Below are 19,583 nucleotides of genomic sequence, written 5' to 3' on the forward strand. Positions count from 1 at the left end.
AGTTGCCTCCTGGAATCTCTCTCCTATTGACTCGGGTTGGCCAATTTTTGGAGAAAGTTTCCCCTCTCCAACACACCTGTAGAAGTCCTAAGGCCTGTTTGAATGTGTCCCTTAAGACTTCTTCTCCAGGTAAGCTGCACATGTTTCTTTGGCCTGTCCTTGGAGGCCTCATTCTGCTTCCTTCACTCCTCTTCTCTCCACTGAAGCCTCCTTTGCTATCAGGAGCTCCCTTAGCACCTTGGAGCCCCAGGGGGCAGGTCACACATGGCCAGGCTCCATGGAATTCCCACCTGGCCAGGGCTAGAAGGAGATTTTACTCACAGGAGATCAGGAGCACCCAAGGGTCAGGGCCCACTGGGCCCAGTTCCCTACCCCTTCTCCATCTTCTCCAGTGTCCACCTATGTCACTCAGTGGACACTGGCCCCCCGAATGAGGACCACATGATCCTAGAATGGCCGAGCTGAGCAGAATCTTGACGAGCAGCTGGCCTTGCATTTCTTGCACTGGGCTATGCTTACCCCTGAGCCCTCAGCCATGGGCTGGGGGCCTCCCAAAGCTGTAGGGTGGCCAAGAAACACTTCAACTTCACTAGAAGATTCTGGGGAAAAGGCAAGTCACTTAACTGGCAAGTTGATCAAAACGATGTTTTTATATTAAGACAAATGCGTATATGTTATGTAATAGAATGCAGAAACATGAATTTCAAAGCCAAAACAGGAGACTTCAGAGGTTTACACTACAGATAGGTTACTTTGGGCTATTTCTTTAGTGTTCTGCCCCCAATTTGCCAACCAGCTGGTCCCCCTCTGCTGAGGGCTGTTTAGGTGGAGAACTTCGAGAAGCTCTGATTACTCCATTTCCTTTATTACTAGAGGTGAGGGAAGTGAGGACCAGAGTGGAGGGGTGATTAGACTGAAGACACACAGCTTGGAGGAGTCCAGATTGGAAACTCAGATCTGTTCTTTTCTCTGTACCAAGAAACGCTGCATAGAGGTTGCCTACTATGGCAAGAAAGGAATCAAAAATAGAAAAGAGGCTCTGGGTTGACCCTTGGTTATCCAGAGATACAACTGGAAGAACAATGTTACCAAGAGTCTGGGCTGTGGGTTGTAAGTAGAGCTGACTCCATTCAATGACAGAAGTATATTCCTTTACCTTAGGTTCTTTTAGGATCTAATGTTCTTTGGGAAAGAGGCTCAGGTGAAGAAAGGAGGAGAAGCCCAACGCCAGCGCCGGGAAGTGAGAGGAAGAAGACCTGGAGAGCAGTAGGGCCAGCCGGAGCCCACTCCGGATGCCAGGCTGGGGAACTGCTAGGACTTCCCTTGCTCACACACCCTGGGGTGTAGCTGCACACATGTGTGAACACACGCACATACACGCACATCTCACACTCAGGCCCACCGACGCCGCAAAGCTTAAGATCCAGCCATGCCTTACAAAGCTGGAATGTAAGAGACTACTGAGAATTGAGTTCTGCCCTCCCGACTATGCAACACCCCTGGATAACTGAAATGGCAATTGGAAGGGGGATTCAATCTTACCAGGCAATTAAGCAAGCATAGCTCACTTTTACTGAAAACACTGTCCTTTAAAATATTAAATAAGGGTCAAAGGTTTTGTTTTTCTTTGTAAAGGTGTCTTTGACATTATTTTAAGTTTATGACACCCAACAGTCAAAAACCTTAAGACTGGCTTGTTGCTGTCCTGTGAACTTTCAGAAGTCACATCTCACAGAAGTGCGCCTCTCAATATAATTTAATCAAGTCAATTAATACTGTTTAATAAATAGGCCAGAAAATTAGCTGAGAGTTTTTCTCGGCGGGATGTGGCGTGCGACCAAAGTTATGGAAGATTGTCCCTTGAATCACTAAGGCAAACTTTGCTGAGTGTCATTTTACATAGAGCAATCACATAAAAAAAGAGTTATAAATAGAAAAAATTCCAAAGTTCTCCCACAGACAGGGAAATCGAAACATCAAAAAAAAAAAAAAAAAAAAATTGAAGCAAAACAAAAACACAACCACCCCTCCCCCGACAACCCATTTGCTTCAAGTTCTTGATCATACAGTACTCAACATCTTTGGATATTTTACAATATACAACTCCAAACTGCAGCCAAGAAAAAACAGAAAGAATTAACCAGTCATCTGAAAAATTGAGTTTATAAGAAGTCATCACCTTTACAAAATAAAAACAAAAGCCCCAACACCACTGGATTCCAATTTATTCATGTTTCCTTTTTTTTTTTCTCTTTCTCTTTTAAAGTCTGGTTTGGCCCCAATCGCTTGGCTGATGGGGGGGACACGGGCACATTGGCTGGTGGACATGGGCATGCTTCTGGGGCAAGTGTCTGAAATGAAGACAGGAATCTGAGAGGTGGCTGCCCAGGCAGATGACTTCTGAGAACAGAGGGTGTGTGTAGCAGTCCTGCGGGCTGGAGTGGCATCCAGTGGTGCAGAGAATCAGGGGATCTCTTCTGGAGAGCTGTGAGAGGGACAGAGTCTGTGCTCTTCTCTGGCCTTTTTGTTTGTTGTGTGTTTGCTCAGGAAAAAGCCAAGGCGACAGGAAGAGCTGAAGTCTCTTTGTGCCCACAGCACAGAGACTGGGGACTCCAGCCCTGGGTCCTCCCTGGGGATGAACCCTCCTCCTCTCTGGGCTGCTAAGAAACCAAAGCGAACTCGGCAAGAAAAGAGAGGGGAGGGAAGGGGAGAGAAGCTCAGGAAGGCACGGGGCCAGCAGAACCTTCCTTTTCAGGACCTGCTGAAAACTCAAGAACCAGGAGAACGTGTGACAGCTCTAACTCACAGAGCCCTTCAAACCTCAGAGGCCTCCACTTCTCTGCACTGAGCCCTTTTGTCAAAAAAGGGGAGCCAAATACTCCCACTTCATCCCCAGAGGGAGGAGGAAGGGGTTGAGGGGGTTCTCACACAGCAAATGGGACCATCGCTGGCAATGCCAAGGCCCTGAGGAACCCACGACTCAAAAAGCAAACAGATAAACCCTAGAAAACCAGGTATGTATTTTGTCTGTTTTCAGGAATCAGGGTGAGGGGAAACAGTTGCCAGGTGTTAAGAGGTGGCCCCCGTCTCTCCGATGTTGGCCCTGAGAGCCCCAAGACACTGCACAGCCTTGGAAGGGGCATTGGAGATGGGGTAAATACTAAATAGTGCCACCAGGGGTCCAGACACGAACAGCGGCCTGCAGGGAGGGTAAGGTAGCATTCAGAGTTCGCAGACCTGCCTGTGGGCTTTGGTGAAGTTCGGAAGCTCCCCTGACCCCCGATCTCTGTCTAGTCTGGCCATATTTCTCACCTATGCTAATATGCTAATATAGAGCTGGATGTAATAAAACTAAGTCCAGAAAAATAAACTGTTTCCCCACGGACTTGGGGAGTACAAAGCTCCTACCCTCTCTGGGATTCTCTGGGGGGATAGGTGTGTATGTGTTTAGAGGTGGAGGGAGGAAACCTAAGTTACCAGCCCCTTCTATAGCCGGGTGACACTGAGCTACAGAGGGCTGACCTGTCAAGGTCACAGGACAGGTAAGGGAAAAAATGGCCCTGGCCTCCCAGAGCCTGGTTCCTGACTGGTTCCAGGAGGCCTCCCTGCCAACAGAGCATTTCTTTCTATGTGGCAGGTGGGTAGTTCTCAAAAAGACCCCGGGGCCACTGGAGCCTGGAAAATGAGCCCTCAGAGGAGTGTTGGCAGAGACTCTGCCACAGGGGGTGGAGCCTAACCACGGTGCATGCCCAGCCCCCACCTCCTCCTGCTCCATCTGGCTGGGCACTGGGCCAACCACCCCCTGACCCCTCTTAACTCACCCAGCTCCTAAGTGCCCCTGGGCATCCAGTTCTGTGTGGCTTGGGCCCATGCAAATTTCTACATGAGAGCCAGAGAGACAGCCAGGGAGGGAGGCCCGGGCTCCTGGTCTTTTGGGAAGAGATGCCGGTCTCAGAACAGCAAAAGGAGGCAGCTGCTTTAGGAGCCTGGGAAAATGCCATCACTGATAGTATTATTATTTTTTTTCCATTTTCCCTTTGTGTTTTTAAAATGAAAAGTTCAGATCCATGGGATGGGGAAGAGCGGGCCTGGAGGGAGAAGGACTGGAGGGCTGGTGGGCTGGAGTCCACAGTGACCAGCCTAGTTGTTGGCTTCGGACATGGAGGCCACGTGGTTGAGGCCGGCGAGCCCAGGGAGGCCGGCCAGGCCCGCGGCCCACGGGTCGGGCAGCGGGAAGTAGGGCCGCGCGGCTGCCACGTTCTCGGCCAGCGCGAAGGCCAGGAGGCCCCCCGCGTTCCTCTCAGCCTCCAGCTGCGCGCGCCCGAACAGCTTCATCTGCGTCTCCTCGAACTGCCGCTCCAGCTCCTGCAGGCTCAGGGCGCCCTTGGGCGCTGCCAGGAAGTGCTTGGCGGGGCTGGGGCCCGGGAGGCACACGGCTGTGCCGCCCAGGTGGCCGCCCACTTCGCCCAGAGCCGGAGGCATCACGAAGGCCGCCTTGTCGGGGGCCGGGCCACCCGGCCCGAAGAGCAGGCTGGCGGCCCTCCACGCAGCGGGCTTGCGGCCGCGTCGGGGCCGCGCCATGCGGCAGCTCTGGCGCTTGATGTGGCGGTGCAGGTGGTCGGAGCGCGTGAAGCTCTTGTAGCAGAACTCGCACTGGTAGGGCCGCACTCCCGTGTGGATGCGCATGTGGTTCTTGAGGTCGTAGTTGTGCACAAACTTGGCGTTGCAGTGGATGCACAGGTAGGGCCGCTCCCCCGTGTGCTTCCGCATGTGGATTTTCAGCTTGTCCTGCCTGCAGTGCAGAGACTGGAGGTCAGTTCCGCAGGGAACACCAGGAGGCATTCCTAACCTTCTGCTCCCCTTTCCTCCAGAACCAGCCGAGGCTCCCTACTGCCATGGAGTCAAACCCTAGAAATAGGTCCCATGCTAGATCTACCCTCAACTGCTGCCCCACCTTAGACAGGTATGGTTACTCACCTGGATTAAAGGGATGTGGAAAAAGCAGTGTCTGGAAAGTCCCACTCCCCTAAACTCCTTTTATATCCGAGCTCAGAGTCATAAAACTCCCACTCTATTAGGGGTTTATCTCACATACTGGGAAGACACTTTGCCAGAAGTCAGGGCTCTGACCTTAGTCCTCGGATAGTGCAGCGACTTCTGCTGATACTGGATTGCACTTTAATCTCACACCCACTCTCTCCAGGCAACTTTATGCTTTCCCTCCAGTTCATCTATATGCTTTGGCTCAAAGTCCCTGGTCCCATCCCAGCCCCCGGGCTGTTGAGATCTGTCTGTGTTTGGCACTAATCTGGGAGGCTATAGAAGCTTGGGCACACCTTGTTCAAACCTCCTGCATAGTGGTTTCTTATCCTAAGCCTTGGGCTCTCCTCTTTGTCTGTAGACAATTTCAGGGTTTACAAAAGAGCCAGGTGTGAGAAGAATGCAGCCTAATCTAGGGCAAAACTTTTCAGGGTTTAAGTGGTATTATTCACAGGTAAGGTATGGTGTAGGGTGGGGCGCCTGTGACTATTGGGGGTCTGGGAGCCTCTGTGCCAGCTGCAGACCCACCACCAACTTGCTGGTGACCTCAGGCAAGTTACTTAACCTCACTGCCCAGAGCTGAACCTGGTGCCAGACATCAATTCTCACTGTCCAGGGCTGATGGAAAGAACCTGGGTCCTGGGTGAGCTAGATTCCACATACCTCCTGGTGGCCTTGGCAGGAAAACTGACATCAGGGGGTTGTTTTCATAAAGACTGAGCACTGGGTAAACCAGCTTAAGCTGGCTGAGGTACAGGCAGCTGGGCTGCAAGAATTTCTCTTGGGATGATTCGCAGCCTTCCCCAGTGGGGCCATACGGGCCAGGAAGCTCTGTGTCTAGTCTCCTACCTCCTCCGTGAAGATGTGGCTTGTGTGGAGCATCTGCCTATAATTTCAGACTCTGCTTTGAGGTTACAGCAGATGTAGAGTCCAGCTGTCCTCCCTAAGATGGCCAGATTTAAACTCTGTTTCACATAATCCCACGACAGCAGGTGCAGGTCCTAGGCTCCTGGTGTCCCCTGGCCACTAGAGGTCTCACCAGCTCTCATTTTCAAAATGGTTCTCCGGGGCAGAGCAGGAGAGAAAAGGACATTCCCATGAACACTGGCAGGCACTGTGGGAGGAAGGTCAGAGAGGACAGACCGTCCTCCCACCTGTGCTCACAGGAAGGCTGGAGAGCCCCTGGCAGCAGGGGGAAGGGAAGTGAGGTCACCCTCCTCCCTTTCACATCCCACTGCTCCTGCCTCTTCTCAAACCCACCAGCCACCCCTAGGCTACATGGTACTCTGCTGTGATATACCACCCCCTACCAGCATGCTGTGGTCTCTGTAACCCAGATTTCACCTAGATGATTGGATTTTTGAGGAGGAAGGGACCTCAGAGACCATTTAGGCCAGTGGATATCAAACTTAAGGATGCATTCGAACCATAATCAGGACTTAATAAACAGTGCTGGGCCCTACTCCTAGAGATTCTGATCAGTAGGTCTGGGATGGGGGAGAGGGACAAAGGATTTGCATTTCTAACCAGTTGCCACATGCTGGTGGTGGTCGTGGTCCGTGGACCCCATACTGAGAACCACTGGTCCAGGCAAAGCCTCCACTTTGTAGGTGGGCAAACAGGCCCAGCTGGGGAACTTGCCAAGCTCACCCAGAGGGTCATGGCAGGCCTGGGAGTCAAGGCCTCTTTTCGTACCACAGCACTGTGACTGTGAAAATGGAAGTGTCAGATGCCTGTACCCCTGGAGTGATGTAACTTCCCAGTCCTGAGGGGTATGTCTTGGGCCTCCACAAATTCACCCAGGCTCTGACGGAAACACTGATGCTAAGTGGTTGGCTGGGCTCCCTCAGCAGGCCTAGCAGAGGGCTCAGCTCAGAATCAGCTAAGCGGGCTGTAAATGCATCATCTTATTACTCCTCACCACAACCTAGGAGGTAAGTTTTTTATTTTTATTTTTTTGAGACAGAGTCTCGCTCTGTCACCCAGGCTGGAGTGCAGTGGCACGATCTCGGCTCACCACAACCTCTGCTTCTCAGGTTCAAATGATTCTCCTGCCTCAGCCTCTTGAGTAACTGGGATTATAGGCATGCATCACCATGCCCGGCTAAGTTTTGTATTTTTTAAAGTAGAAACGGGGCTTCATCATCTTGGTCAGGCTGGTCTCAAACTCCTGACCTTGTCATCTGACCACCTCGGCCTCCCAAAGTGCTGGGATTACAGGCGTGAGCCACCGTGCCAGGCTGGGGTAGGGTTTTTTTTTTTTTTTTTTTTTTTTGAGATGGAGTCTCATTCTGTCGCCCAGGCTGGCTTGAGTGCAGTAGCGCAACCTTAGCTCATTGCAAGCTCTGCATCCCAGGTTCATGCCATTCTCCTTCCTCAGCCCCCTGAGTAGCTGGGAATCTATAGGCACCCACCACCATGCCTGGCTAATTTTTTGTGTGTGTATTTTTAATAGAGACAGGGTTTCACTGTGTTAGCCAGGATGGTCTTGATCTCCTGACCTCGTGATCCGCCCGCCTCAGCCTCCCAAAGTGCTGGGATTACAGGCGTGAGCCACCGCGCCTGGCCAGGTAGATTTTTTTTTAAGTCACTATTACGCATAATTAGTAGTACGAACCCTTAGGTCACTCTCAAACAATGGACAATATAAGTGGTAAATCTTCAAATGTCTTCCAAACTTCTCATTAGTGTATCTAAAATAAATCCCATTTTTGTGGCAATTGGTCCGAGTATGTAAGAAGTGCTGAGAAGGTGCCTACAATATCCTTTTATTGAACACCTGCTCTGGGCAGGTAAATACATGACTTCATTGACCCTGGGAATTCATTATTCAGAGGCAAGGTATGGTGTAGAGATAGGGCCCCTCCAGGAGTCTGGGAGTCCCTGTTGTAGCTCCAGACCCACCACCAACTTGCTGGGTGGCTTTAGGCAAGTTATTTAACCTCTCTGTGCAGAGCTAAACCTAGGACCAGACATCACTTCCCATTGTCCAGGGCAGGTGGAGGGAATCTGGGTTTGTGTGAGCTAGATTCAACACATTTGGTGTACTTTCCTCACTTGGACACAGGCAGAAAGGAGGCTCAAAGAAGTTAAGAGCTTCCCCAAGGTATCCAGCTGGTGAGGGGCAAAGGAACCTGAGGGGCTACCTGGCTGTGGTTTGTTTGTAAGCTATTCTGGGGATGAGGAAGGATGGATTTTCACACCTGGAGCTCCCAACCTGAGGCCTACAAGGACTGCTGCAGAAAGGGTAGACCAGAACAATCAAGAGAGGGTACCAGTAGCTAGCCAGCTTTCTGCCGCTGTGGCCAGAAGACTAGAGTATGCCAGTGGGAGGAACTCAGCCCTGGGCAGGAGCTTTCCCTAATGGAGACATTTGTGGGAATGGGGGCAAGGGGTGGGAAGAGTAGGCAAAGCTCATGATAAGCCAGTTCTGGAAAAAACTCCAGAGGATCATCTAGTTTACCAGGCACATTTTACCACATTCTGATTCATGGTCTGAGTCAGTGGGCCCAGTAAGCTACACTATTAGCAGTACATGTCTCAGGGCCTTGAAAACACTGATCTAATTACTTCCAAGATAAGGAAAGCAAGGACCAAAGAGGGAATGGTATCCTAGGGCCACACAGCCTCCTTCTTTACACTGACCTTTCCTGTGGATACTAAGACGTGTGCATTGGAGCTGGAGGTGGTGCCGGGTACGCTCCAAGAACTGGACCAGTTCCCTTCCCTGGTCTGGGCCTCAGTTTCCTGATCTCTAAAATGGGGGTTGGGCTGCATCCTTGGGGCCTCTAGTGCTCCATGAGTGTTTGCATCTGGGTAATGAGCTTCTACCAAATCTCTTTCTGGAGTCTGTCTGGCTGGCTGGCTGGCTTCCTTGCCCCTTCACATATTCAATCTACCTGTGGAAGCAGTGTGAATTTAGCTGGAATATGTTCTAGCTGGAATCTCAGGAGCTGAGCTCTTAGTTACTTTTCTGTAGCAATGGAGGTCTGGTGGTTCCACTTAAAATTTCCCAAGGCCCCCTTGTCCAGTGGCCTGTGTGCTCACCTACCCCTCAGCATGGCTTTCTGGGGTCTTTACAAGCTCACTGCCATCTCCTCTGCCAGCTTCCTGCCTGCCCCCAATGGTACACTGTCCCACACTCTGGGCATCCCTGCATCTTTGAACACCTGCAGGTACGAACTGGACTGCTGGTTCCCCAGTGCACAGCCCACCACATTACTGGGTGGATGCCTGGTAAACCCTGGCTCCTTCCCCATGTGTGCACGTCTTGTGCTTGGACACTGATTCTCCATCCTTAGGGCCCTCCCAGAAGGTCAAGCCCAGAGCCAGGGTGCCCCTTCCTCCCAGCCCTCCTCCTTCCAGCTCTCCTCCTCCCAGCACTCCTCCCTGCATGTGGCATGGAGGGTTCTGGTACCTGCTTTGATGAGAACCTGTGGGATGCTCTTTCGTACTCTGCAAAACACACAACAATGAATGTGGATAGAGGGGAGGCTCACTGCATGTTTGGTGACTGACAAGAGGGGCCAATTTCAGAATTCCCTGACTACAAATCCGACATTCTCCCCTCTGGCCCTGGTCCCCTTGTCTGCCATCTCATTCCATCTCTTTGCATCAGGGACAGCCAAGGACATATGCACCCAAGCCTTGGTTTACATGCCCGCTTCCAGCCTGGAGAGCTCATCGTCGGGAAAGTCGTGTGAGTCCTCATGAGCTCATTCCCAGAATCAAAGAAAAGGGCTGCGGGGCCTTGGCCTGAGGTCTGTGGCCTCCAGAAAGGCTCCCAATCAGGATAATGCTTTCCCAGCAGCCTCCACCCGGACTTCTTGTAACCCGATGGTTTGAGACACACTCTTCCTGCTACCACTGCTAATGCCATTACATTATCTTAATAGGGTTCCCAGAGCTGCCAGGAGTGGGAGGACTACAAATAGAGGGAAAACAAAAGCCAGGCTGCTGGCTCGTCTGGAGAGCAGGCAGCTGTGGGGGCACAGGGGTGGTCAGCATTCGGCTGGCACAGGAGGAGGCGGGTGGAGACTAAAAGGTGCAGCCTTCGGGGTTCAGCGGGAACCGGAAAGCATGCCTTGTCAGAGAGTGACTGCGGTGCAGAGGTCGTCCATCCCTGCCCAGGACAGTGTGCCCTCCATGGGACCTCTGCTGTCTTTGGGCCAGTCTATTCTCATTTTGCAGTTTCTCGCCTCCACTACTGTCCCCATCAGGCATGGCTGGGGCACCTCTGGGAGCCAGGCTGTGAGAGATTGCAGGGACTCCAGGAGATAGACCGGCCAGCCATGCTCTCTGGGAGCTCCTAACAGAAGGGCTGGGGGAGGCAGGAGTCTCTATGGTCTGCAATCAAGGACCCATGTGGTGGGAATTAAGAGGCGGAAGATGCAGAGGCTTTCACAGGGCCCAGGGCCAGGCCCAGTTGGCAGTGATGGCTGCAGATGGGGCAAAAAGGTGTGTGGGGGCCACCTGGGATGTCTACGGGCAGGGAAAATACCCACCAAGCACAGCAGTGTCCCTATGCATGAAGAACAAATGCTTTATCTTCCTGAGATCACATGCTCCCTGTTCTTCTAGGTCCATCCTAGGCATCACCTCTGGCTGAACCCTGCCATCCTAACCTTTGGCTCCCGGCTTCCAGACTTTCTGGGAAGAGAAGGGAAAGGACCCCTGATGAAGAGGATCTGAGGTAATCTTGGTCCAGACTGCCTCTTCCCTATGACCTGGAGCTGTTTCTATGTCCCAAGTCAGACCTGAAAGGGACAGGAGGAGCTGCTTCTCTGGCCAGCACAGGCATGAGCCTTTCCCAGGAGGAACACGGTGTCTTTGAACTAAACAGAGGGAGTGCATAGGCAGAGGGAGCCCAAGTGGTTACGGGGTGACCAGAGATAGGAAGGGACAGTGTGGGGCCGAAGAAATAGTTTTGTTGATGTCTTTGAGGCCCTCCCTAGGGAGATTTCATATTTGCAACAGATCAGTGGTGGGACACCTGGTGGGACTGGCTGAAATCTAGAGCTGCCTCAGAGGTGAGGTTCCTGACACCAAAGAACAGACAATACCATTGCGGTACAGCCTCTGTCCCTCCTCTCTAGACCCACAGAATGACAGCAGCAGGCAGGGTCTTAGGGGTGGAGGGGCTCTGCTGGAAGGATTCCCATGTCCTCCACCTTGGTTGTGGCTGCTGAGGTCATTAGGAGTACATCCCCGTGGGGTGTGGACATTCTGGGAGTTGGTGTCTGGGAGGCTTTGACTCAGAGCCTGGGCTGAAGGGCTACCATGCAGGGCAAGAGCAGGCCTCTCCAGCACCACACGTGGTGGGGCGGCGGGGGCGGTGTCACAGGACCCTGAGCTCTCCCCAGCATCAAGGAGGGAGGAGAAGGGGCTTTGCCAGGGCAGAAGCTCAGCTGTGATGAACGAAAGACTCGGGTTCCAGAAGGAGAAATCATGTCCGATAGGAGGACTTGAGGGCAGCATGTCTGGGTCCTTGCTGTGGGGATAAGAGGGACATGACAGGCCCCAGTCTCAGGAAGTGGCGTGGCCCTGGAAGGGAGTCTGGGAATTCTACGTCAACGAGGCAGCCGTCGCCGCTTTAAGTGGCTGCTGAAGAGCTTCCAGGTGGAAGGGGCAGGTGTTAGGAATCGTATAGGGGAATTCAGCCAAAAAGCAGGTCCCGGTGGGAAGGGTGCAGGGAGCCTTGGCCACAGGGGGAGTTACAGGAAAACCTCTACCTGAACAGACCACTCTTGGGGCTCTTCAAGCACGGAAAAGAATTCTTGTCGGGCAGTTCCAGAGATGAGGTGAGAAGCAAAGGCCCAGTGATTCTGAAGAATGTGAGGGGGAGGGAGTGGGGCATGTCCCACAAGGACAGCCACAGCCCACAGTGAGCAATAAAGTCTCTGAAGTGAGGCAGGCTAGAGCCATCTCCTCCACCCCGCGTTCCCCCAGCTCGGGGTTTCTCTTCTCCTGGGAAGAGAGGGACCCAAGAGCTTGTCTGATCTTTTTCGGGAGGGTCAGAGCCCAGTGGGAACAAGCGGCAGGGGTGCTAAGGGGCTGGAATGCAGCGGCTTCAGCTGGAGACAGGCCTGGGGCCAGATGGCCATCATTCTGGAGCAAGAGTAACCCAAGGCCAGATGGCTGGATGACCAGAGCTGCCCCACTGCCTATCTGGCCAGGAGTGGGGACTGCAGACAGAGAGGCCACCCCAAGTGACCATCAGGAATGTGCTGGGAGGGAGGAACCTGGAATGTCACCCTCCTATACAACACAGCACTACTCCCCAAGCCAGGAGGCCCCACTCCCAGAGAATGTCCCAGGGTTCAGAGGGTGAGAAGTCTGTCTGCAGTGACTATGCAAGGTTAAAACCTTCCCTTAAAACAGGGTGCACAGACTGTCCAGACCTGGCGTGGACTTCACAGAAGGCTGTGCGTGGGGAAGGCCCAGAGAAAAGGGAGTGGGGAAGGAAGGGAGATGGGGGTTCAGGGTGCCAGTGGGGCCACCGTGCAATGTCCTGAGACACAGATCCTTTTAGAATTGGAGTCACTAGCCTTGGTCTCCCCTGAAGGGAGAGGTGCTCCTATTAGCCATCTGCCAAGGGGACAGGCATGGGCAGTGAGGGAGGTAGAGCCTGTGTTGGCAGGACAGAGCACTCCAGGCTGATAACATGGCCAGCTTTCCTGATCTGGCCTGTGAAGAGCTTCCTGGCATCCTTAAAATCATATGCAGGGGCTGGGACTCTCGGGCTGAAGTCAGGCCCCCTGTGAAGATGGGTGAGCTGTACTTGAATCTGGCTTTCACATGGTGTTCTGGCTTATCTCCCTTGGTCATTCCTGTGCTTTTGCCAAGCCCTGTTCAGGTGTTCTGCCTGGTTCTGTGGGGCTAAGGTGAATTCAGGAGGAGGCAGGGGGCAGCATCACCCGTGGTGGCATTGGGGTGACAGGGCTGTCACTGAGGGACATCCAAGAGGAGGAGAATCTCAGGAACTTTAGGTCCTTCTGCTCTGGGGAGTAACAGGAGCAGGGCATCCTGCCGTCAGCATTGCCGGGTGGCTGGCTTAGCTCACTGCTAAGGGCAAGGGGACACATCTTGGGTCTGTGAAGCCCTGCCCCTTTGCTCCTGCCGATTCTCCCTCCACTGTCACTGGAAGCATCTGGGACAGATGCTGTCTGGGGTTCCTCTCACAGAAGCAGCTGTGAGCAGGACCCCAAGGCCACCTTGGAAATAGTATTATCCTTCAAAACAGTGCCCCGAGGAGCCTGGCAGAGCTATTTCAGCCACGCCACTGTCACCTGAATGGATTTCTGAAACTCTTCTCTGGTAACTTACAGTAGCCCAAGCAGCCCAAGAGAACAGGTCTCATGACTTTAGAGGACTCATTTTTTTTTTTTTTCCTGGAAAACCATAGTCCCTGATTTGATATCCAGTCTCATTCACAACCCTGCACTGCGTCCTCAGGCCAAAGCTTTGGGCCCACTGAGGAAAATCAAAAGAATGAGCTGCCAGCAATTCCCAAAGACACATCTCCAAGAGGAAGTGGGGTAGCAGCGCCACTGGCGTAAGTGCGGGGCTCTCAAGGTGAGTTCTTTGAGAGGGCTAGTGGCAGTGTGAGGAAGGGACCTAGTCTAGTAAGTCATGGTCCCAGGGCAGGCATCGCCAGGCTCTGTACACACAGGATACACCGAAACGACCAAACCCTGACGCCAGGCCACCCACTAGAGCCCTCCCCACCTGTGGACATGGCTGAGAAGATCAGCCTCACACCAGGAACCACAGATAGCACCAACGGGCTGTATTTTCCAAAAGTGAGGCCTATCTAAAGCTGGCAGCGAGCAGATCTGACCCCACATCAACCCGCCAATCAGTTTTGACTGCAAAAATTGCTGTACAGAGTAGGCATATAACATACGTTTGTTGAATGGGACAGAGTCTATGAAAGATGAAAGGTTTATAATGTATTGATTTCAAATTTCAAATTTTATAACAGCATAAAGTAGCCTCCCTTCCTCAAATGGAAAGGCAAAGAGGAGAACATAAAAAGAGGCCCAGCCTTTAGGTCTGACCCAAAAATGACTGAAAGAACCTACAGGCATCTCTGCAGTCTACTGGTCACAGACTTTGCTGTTACACAGAGACTGGGATTCCAGTCACAGCTCTGCCATTTTCCAGCTGCACGGGTCAGCTAGCCACTGGAGATGTGTTGTAAACAAAGCCAACCATGTCTCCCCATCTTTCCAGGGCCTGGCTGTGGCAAGAGTGTATTTAAGGTGCCTAGGACGGCCCCCGGCATGCAGAGCAGTCTCAATAAAGGTGAGTGGCTGCTTCTCCAAATCAAACAAAGGGGCGGTACTCCATCCGGGGAGTGCCATCCATTCAAACTGGGTTCCACGAGTTTACGGCTGGAAGGAGAAGAGGAAGCCAAGCAACCAAAGGTGCTTGAGGCGCCCCACTTCCTTCCCCGCCAGAACAGCCCGCTCTTACCTGCTCTATGTCATGGGCTTCCACCTAATATTGTATCTGAGAAAATACTGCAGCCCCTAAAAAGGGTTTGAAAGTCACAGCACCAGGTGATGCCTAGCACCCTTGCTAGCTGCAAGCCTGCATGTGTCTGGGATCCATCTGGGTCTCTGTCTCCATCCCCAGCCTCCCTGCCCAACTCTGCTGTCCCCATGGCCTCTGGCCCCGTCCCCCGCACCCGAGGGCTGCCATGCGCACCTGGTGAAGCGGACCTCGCAGATGGTGCACATGTATGGCTTCTCTCCTGTATGGGTCCTCATGTGCCGCGGCAGCTTCCCGGCCCCCATGATGACTTTGTGGCAGATGGGGCACTGCTGAGAGGCCTTGGGCTTCAGCTTGCGCTCTTCCACCAGGGGCCAGGGTGGGAAGAGGCCTCCCAGGTGGGTGGCACTCAGGAAGTTGAGATAGGCACCGTAGTCGTTCTCTGCCTTGATGGGTCCCAGAGGGCCCCCCGGCAGGTCAGGGAACATGTCCTTGAAGAAGTCATTAGGGAAGGGTGGCGGTGGGGGTGGGGGCAGCTCCTCCTTCTCCTCCTCCTTGATCTTCCGATTCTTGATGACCAGATCCAGTGGCCCACTGTCCATGGGCTGCTCAGGCAGCTGGGCAAAGGCACCGAAGTCCCCTGGCCAGAGGTGTGGGAAGAAGTCCGGGGCGAATGGAGACAAGGAGGGTCTCCTGTCGGGGATGTTGGCCTTGGGGTACAGGTTCTCCCTCAGCAGAGATTCGATGGAAAAGTCCCGGATCACCCCTAGATGGCCAGGACTGCCAGCCTGAAAGGAGTCAGGGAAGTCCCTGGGGGTGTCTGAATAGGCCTTCTCTGTGAGATGGTCCGTCTTGGAAGGGCTTTGGTGGCAGCTGATGTCCTGGGGGTCAGGCAAGTTTTCTTGGTCAGCAAAGTCCTCCGTGTCATCATCGTCATCCTCCTCTTCCTCCTCCTCCTCCTCCTCTTCGTCCTCCTCATCATCATCATCTTCGTCATCGTCGTCATCCTCCTTGTCGTCCTCCTCCCCTCCGTCCCCCCCAGGCTCCATGATCTCCAGACACACATTCACAATGCACTGGATCTCCAGCATCCTGGCTGCATTGAGGATGTGCTTGACATTGCCGGCGGTGATGGTGAGCGTGGAGGTGTAGGCGAACTCCAGGATAGCTGCCAGAGCCTCAGGCTGGACAAAGTCGATCTCGTAGACGTAGGGCTGGCTGGCTAGGGTGCCGGCTGTGAAGAGCTTCTTGAAGTACTTGCTGCAGGCAGCCAGAACAGAGCGGTGGGTCCGATACTCCTGCTCCTGCACCACCAGGAGCACGTCGCACAGCAGGCCATCGTGCCGCTGCTCATTGAGGCTGCACAGGACCTCACTGCTGTGGTTGGGGAAGGGAATGCCAATGAGCTCGTCAATGTCATTGGCCATGTTCTCAGCCAGAGCCCTGCAGAGACACACAGAGAAGACTGGGTTAGTGAGCGTGGCCCCAGGAGGGGTCTCCGCTCTAGGACTCTGAGCCACCTTCTTGGCATAAGGGCTCCCTTTCCACTGCGAGGCCAGTCCTCCTACCTCTCAGCTTTGCCAAATCTCACCTGCAATTCACAGCCTGGCTTACAAGCTGGAGCTTTTCTCTGGACCCCTAAGACTCTTGGAGTTAGGCTTCTCACTGGGCAGCTGGTGTCAGCTACTCACTAAAGGCTGCAAGGCTTCTCTCAGACTTGGTTTTACTGATTTCCACTTTGCCAACATGCAGTTGCAGAATACAACTGCAGGATGAAAAGCCACATGAACCCAGCTGTTGCCTTGGCCACAGGAACAGGACCCACCTCTGTGGGGCAAGGAACTCAGTGCTTCTGCTGAGAAGATGCTCTGATTTGTCTCACAAATCCTCTGACTCTGTAACAGACTTACACTTTGCACTGGCTACTAGGAAGCTTAAAACAAATTTCATGGCCCATTTTCAGCAAGTGAATGGGGGCTCTGTGGTATGTTTTGCTTCCTGACCTTACTCGTTCATTGTAGTTGAAGTTTCCTTCCATTTGTAAATCTTGATTTTTTTTTAAAAAAAACACTAACTTCCTATATGTGTACATCTGAGAGAGATTTCACCTATATTTAAATTCAATACAAATATAAATGCAATATTCAATATAAATATAATGCAATATAAATATAAATTCTAGTACATTGTTAGTTAATTTTTCATGCCTATATTCTGTTAGCCTCATGAAAATATCAAACCCTGTGGTGAGAAGCATCTTCTGAGACACCTTATCATTATATATGTTATACGTAAAGTATGGCCAGTGGCAGCCACCAGGAGAAAGCAGGGCATGACAGAGGACAACTGGCATCCCTTCCTTTAGGAAGCACAGCTCACAGCCTAGGTGAACATAGTCAACCAGGACAAACTGCGGCATCTGCCAGGGAAGGTAGGGGCATCCAAGGAGAGAACACATTCATGGGTTGTTAGTTTCTGTTTCTGACTGGGCCAGTAAAGCCCCTTCCTCATCCCTCTTTTCCGCTTATCACTAGAGACAGAAACTAAAAACCAGGGCTTCAGGCTGCTAAAAGCCTAAAACAAAACAACAAAACAGAACAACAACAACAATAAAATAAGGTGGGTCGGACAAGCTTGACAGGGCTCTTCCACTTACAGCAAAGCTTCAACATGGCCCATCTAGATAAATCCTAGCAAAGCCCTGGCCCTTATCTTGGTACAAATAAAGTGGGGAGAAAACAAAAAGGAAAACAAATCCTAAAGCCCCACACCCCAGTGGGAAGAGCTCTGGAGATCCTTACGCATTTATCTTCTGGATGTTTCTGCCCTGGGAAGGCAGAGGCAGTGGGAGGGGAGGAGTGAGGAGTGCTGGCTCATAAAGTGTGAGTGTGACCTGGAGGCACTGGGGAGGTGGCAGGCATGGAGGATGCTGGGTGCCCCTCCCCTGGCCTCACCTTCTCCTCTACCATGGGGCAACCCAGGTCTTCCCTAAGCAATTCCACAGGCCAGGTGCTCAGGAGGCTTCCCAGAGCTAAGGCCTCACTGCTTTCCTACCTTCTCATCTTTAAAAGGGCCAGAGACCCTGGCAGTCCATGCATTCATTCTCTAAATACTATTGGGTAGTCTCCCTGTGCCAGGCTCTGTACTGGACTCTGGGGATGCACAGAGAACAAATCAAGAAGGCCTCTGCTCTAAAGAACTTAGAGGGATATAACAACTGTGATACAAATGTACAGCAAGATTCACCAAACAGAGTATACAGATGCAGATAAGCCATCTTATCTGAAAAGATGTTCAATATCATGAGCGATTAGGGAAATTCAAATTAAAACTATCATAAGATATCACTACATACATAGGATAGTGGCTAAAATAAAAAAATACTGACACCACCAAATGCTGGTGAGGATGTGGAGAAAAGGATCACTCATATATTGCTGCTGGGAAGGTAGAATGGTACAGCTATTCTAGAAAATGATTTGGCAGATCTTAAAAAACTAAATATGCAACTGCCATATGACCCAGCAATTGAATTCTTGAGCATCTACCCCAGAGAAATGAAATCTTATGTCCACAAAAAACTCACACACAAATGTTCATGGCCACTTTATGCATGATAGTGAGTAACTGGAAATAACCTAGACATCCTTCAAAGGTGTATGGCTAAACATTGTGGTACGTCCATGCCATGGAATACTATTCAGCAATAAAAAGGAATCAATTCTCAGTATGTGCAACAGCCTTGATGAATCTCCAGGAAGTTATGTTGAGTGAAAAAAGCCAATCCCAATGGGTTAGATATTGCATGATTCCATTTATATAACATTCTTGAGACAATAAAGTTACAGAAATGGAGAATAGATGAGGGTTGCCAGGGACTAAGGAGGTGGTGGTGGTGGTGGCAGGGAAGTGGGTGTGGCTATAAAAGGGCAACAGGAAAGATACCTGTGGTGATGGAAATGCTCTGTGTATTGATTCTATCAGTGTTCATATCCTGACTGATATTGTACTATGGTTTTGCAAGATGTTACCACTGGAGAAAACTGCATAAAGGGTACATGAGATGTCTCTGTGTTATCTCTTACAACTGTAGCTGAAATAAGTATCTTAAAAGAAAAAGCTGAAGAAAAGCAAATGACAGGAAACAACCTAAAGCCACTAATCAATCTCCTCGCTTCTCTCCATCTCTCATCCAGCTATCTACCACAGAGCTGTAAGGGAGGAGAGGAGGGGAGCGCTTTACCCAGGGTCAACAGGGAAGGCTTCCTTGAGGAAGTATCATTTGAGCAGAGACCCAGAAGAGGAGAAGGATCCAGCATGGGAGGATGTGGAGAACAGTGTACCAGGCTGTGGGAACAGTGGCACAAAGTGGGCAGCCCCACCAAGGTACCCTTGGTCTGAAGGGCCAGGTTCTGTTCTGAGTGGCCCTGTTGAACATGGTTCTTGTCTGTTGACAAACCATTCCACTTCTGCATTTCTCTGGGGGCTCAGATGCACCATATCCACCCAGATCCCTTGAGGGCCTGTGTAGAATTAGCTGATGGACACCCCTCCTTCTCTCTGACCAGGGAGGGTGTCCCCAGGCTGAGGCTTCAATGGGCTGTGCTGCAGAGAGAGCTCTGAGGCCACCTCCTACATCCAGAGGAGGAGAGAAGCTCCTAGTGACTTCCTCCTTTCCCTGGCTCCCCACTGTAGTGGTGGGCACCCACGGGAATGCAGAGAACTTAGGAAACCTGTGTGGCTACCTGTGTGGCTGCAGGCCGGCGGGCTCCTTTGGGGCTGCCATGCCCCAAGGGGGCTGCCTTTGGGCAGCTGGGCTGGGGGCCAGCAAGCAGCCCCTGGAGGCCTGGATCAGAGGGGAGGCCTCAAGTCTGAGCTACATTTAGTTTTGGATGCTCGAGTCAGGTGTGGTGTGAGCATCTGTGCAGTGAGCAAGGGGGACCCATCAGATACTTGTTCCACCTCCTTGGCCCCAAGCTCTTTGCTTCAGATACTCAGGACCCATGAAATGAACTGGGAGGATAGGGCAGGCCAAGCCTCTCTTCAGG

At 52.1% G+C, this 19,583-nt stretch overlaps 1 protein-coding gene across 3 annotated transcripts in view; it reads right to left on the bottom strand.

Moving 5' to 3' along the window:
- Positions 1-1,549: 1,549 nt before the first annotated feature.
- The window catches only part of ZBTB7C (zinc finger and BTB domain containing 7C), a 138,178-nt gene continuing 120,144 nt past the window's right edge, over positions 1,550-19,583 (bottom strand). For 2 of the 3 annotated variants that reach the window (XM_011949362.1, XM_011949361.1), the window contains 2 exons: positions 14,752-15,978; positions 1,550-4,792 (listed from right to left, as the gene is read on the bottom strand). In XM_011949362.1, coding sequence (XP_011804752.1) covers positions 4,141-4,792; positions 14,752-15,978 — 1,879 coding nt within the window. In that variant the 3' untranslated portion in view covers positions 1,550-4,140. The remainder of the gene's footprint in view (positions 4,793-14,751; positions 15,979-19,583) is intronic. The other variant, XM_011949363.1, reaches the window with a different exon arrangement.

The sequence above is a fragment of the Colobus angolensis genome, unplaced genomic scaffold (genome assembly GCF_000951035.1).
Source record: "Colobus angolensis palliatus isolate OR3802 unplaced genomic scaffold, Cang.pa_1.0 Scaffold299, whole genome shotgun sequence".
NCBI classification, from domain to species: Eukaryota; Metazoa; Chordata; class Mammalia; order Primates; family Cercopithecidae; genus Colobus; species Colobus angolensis.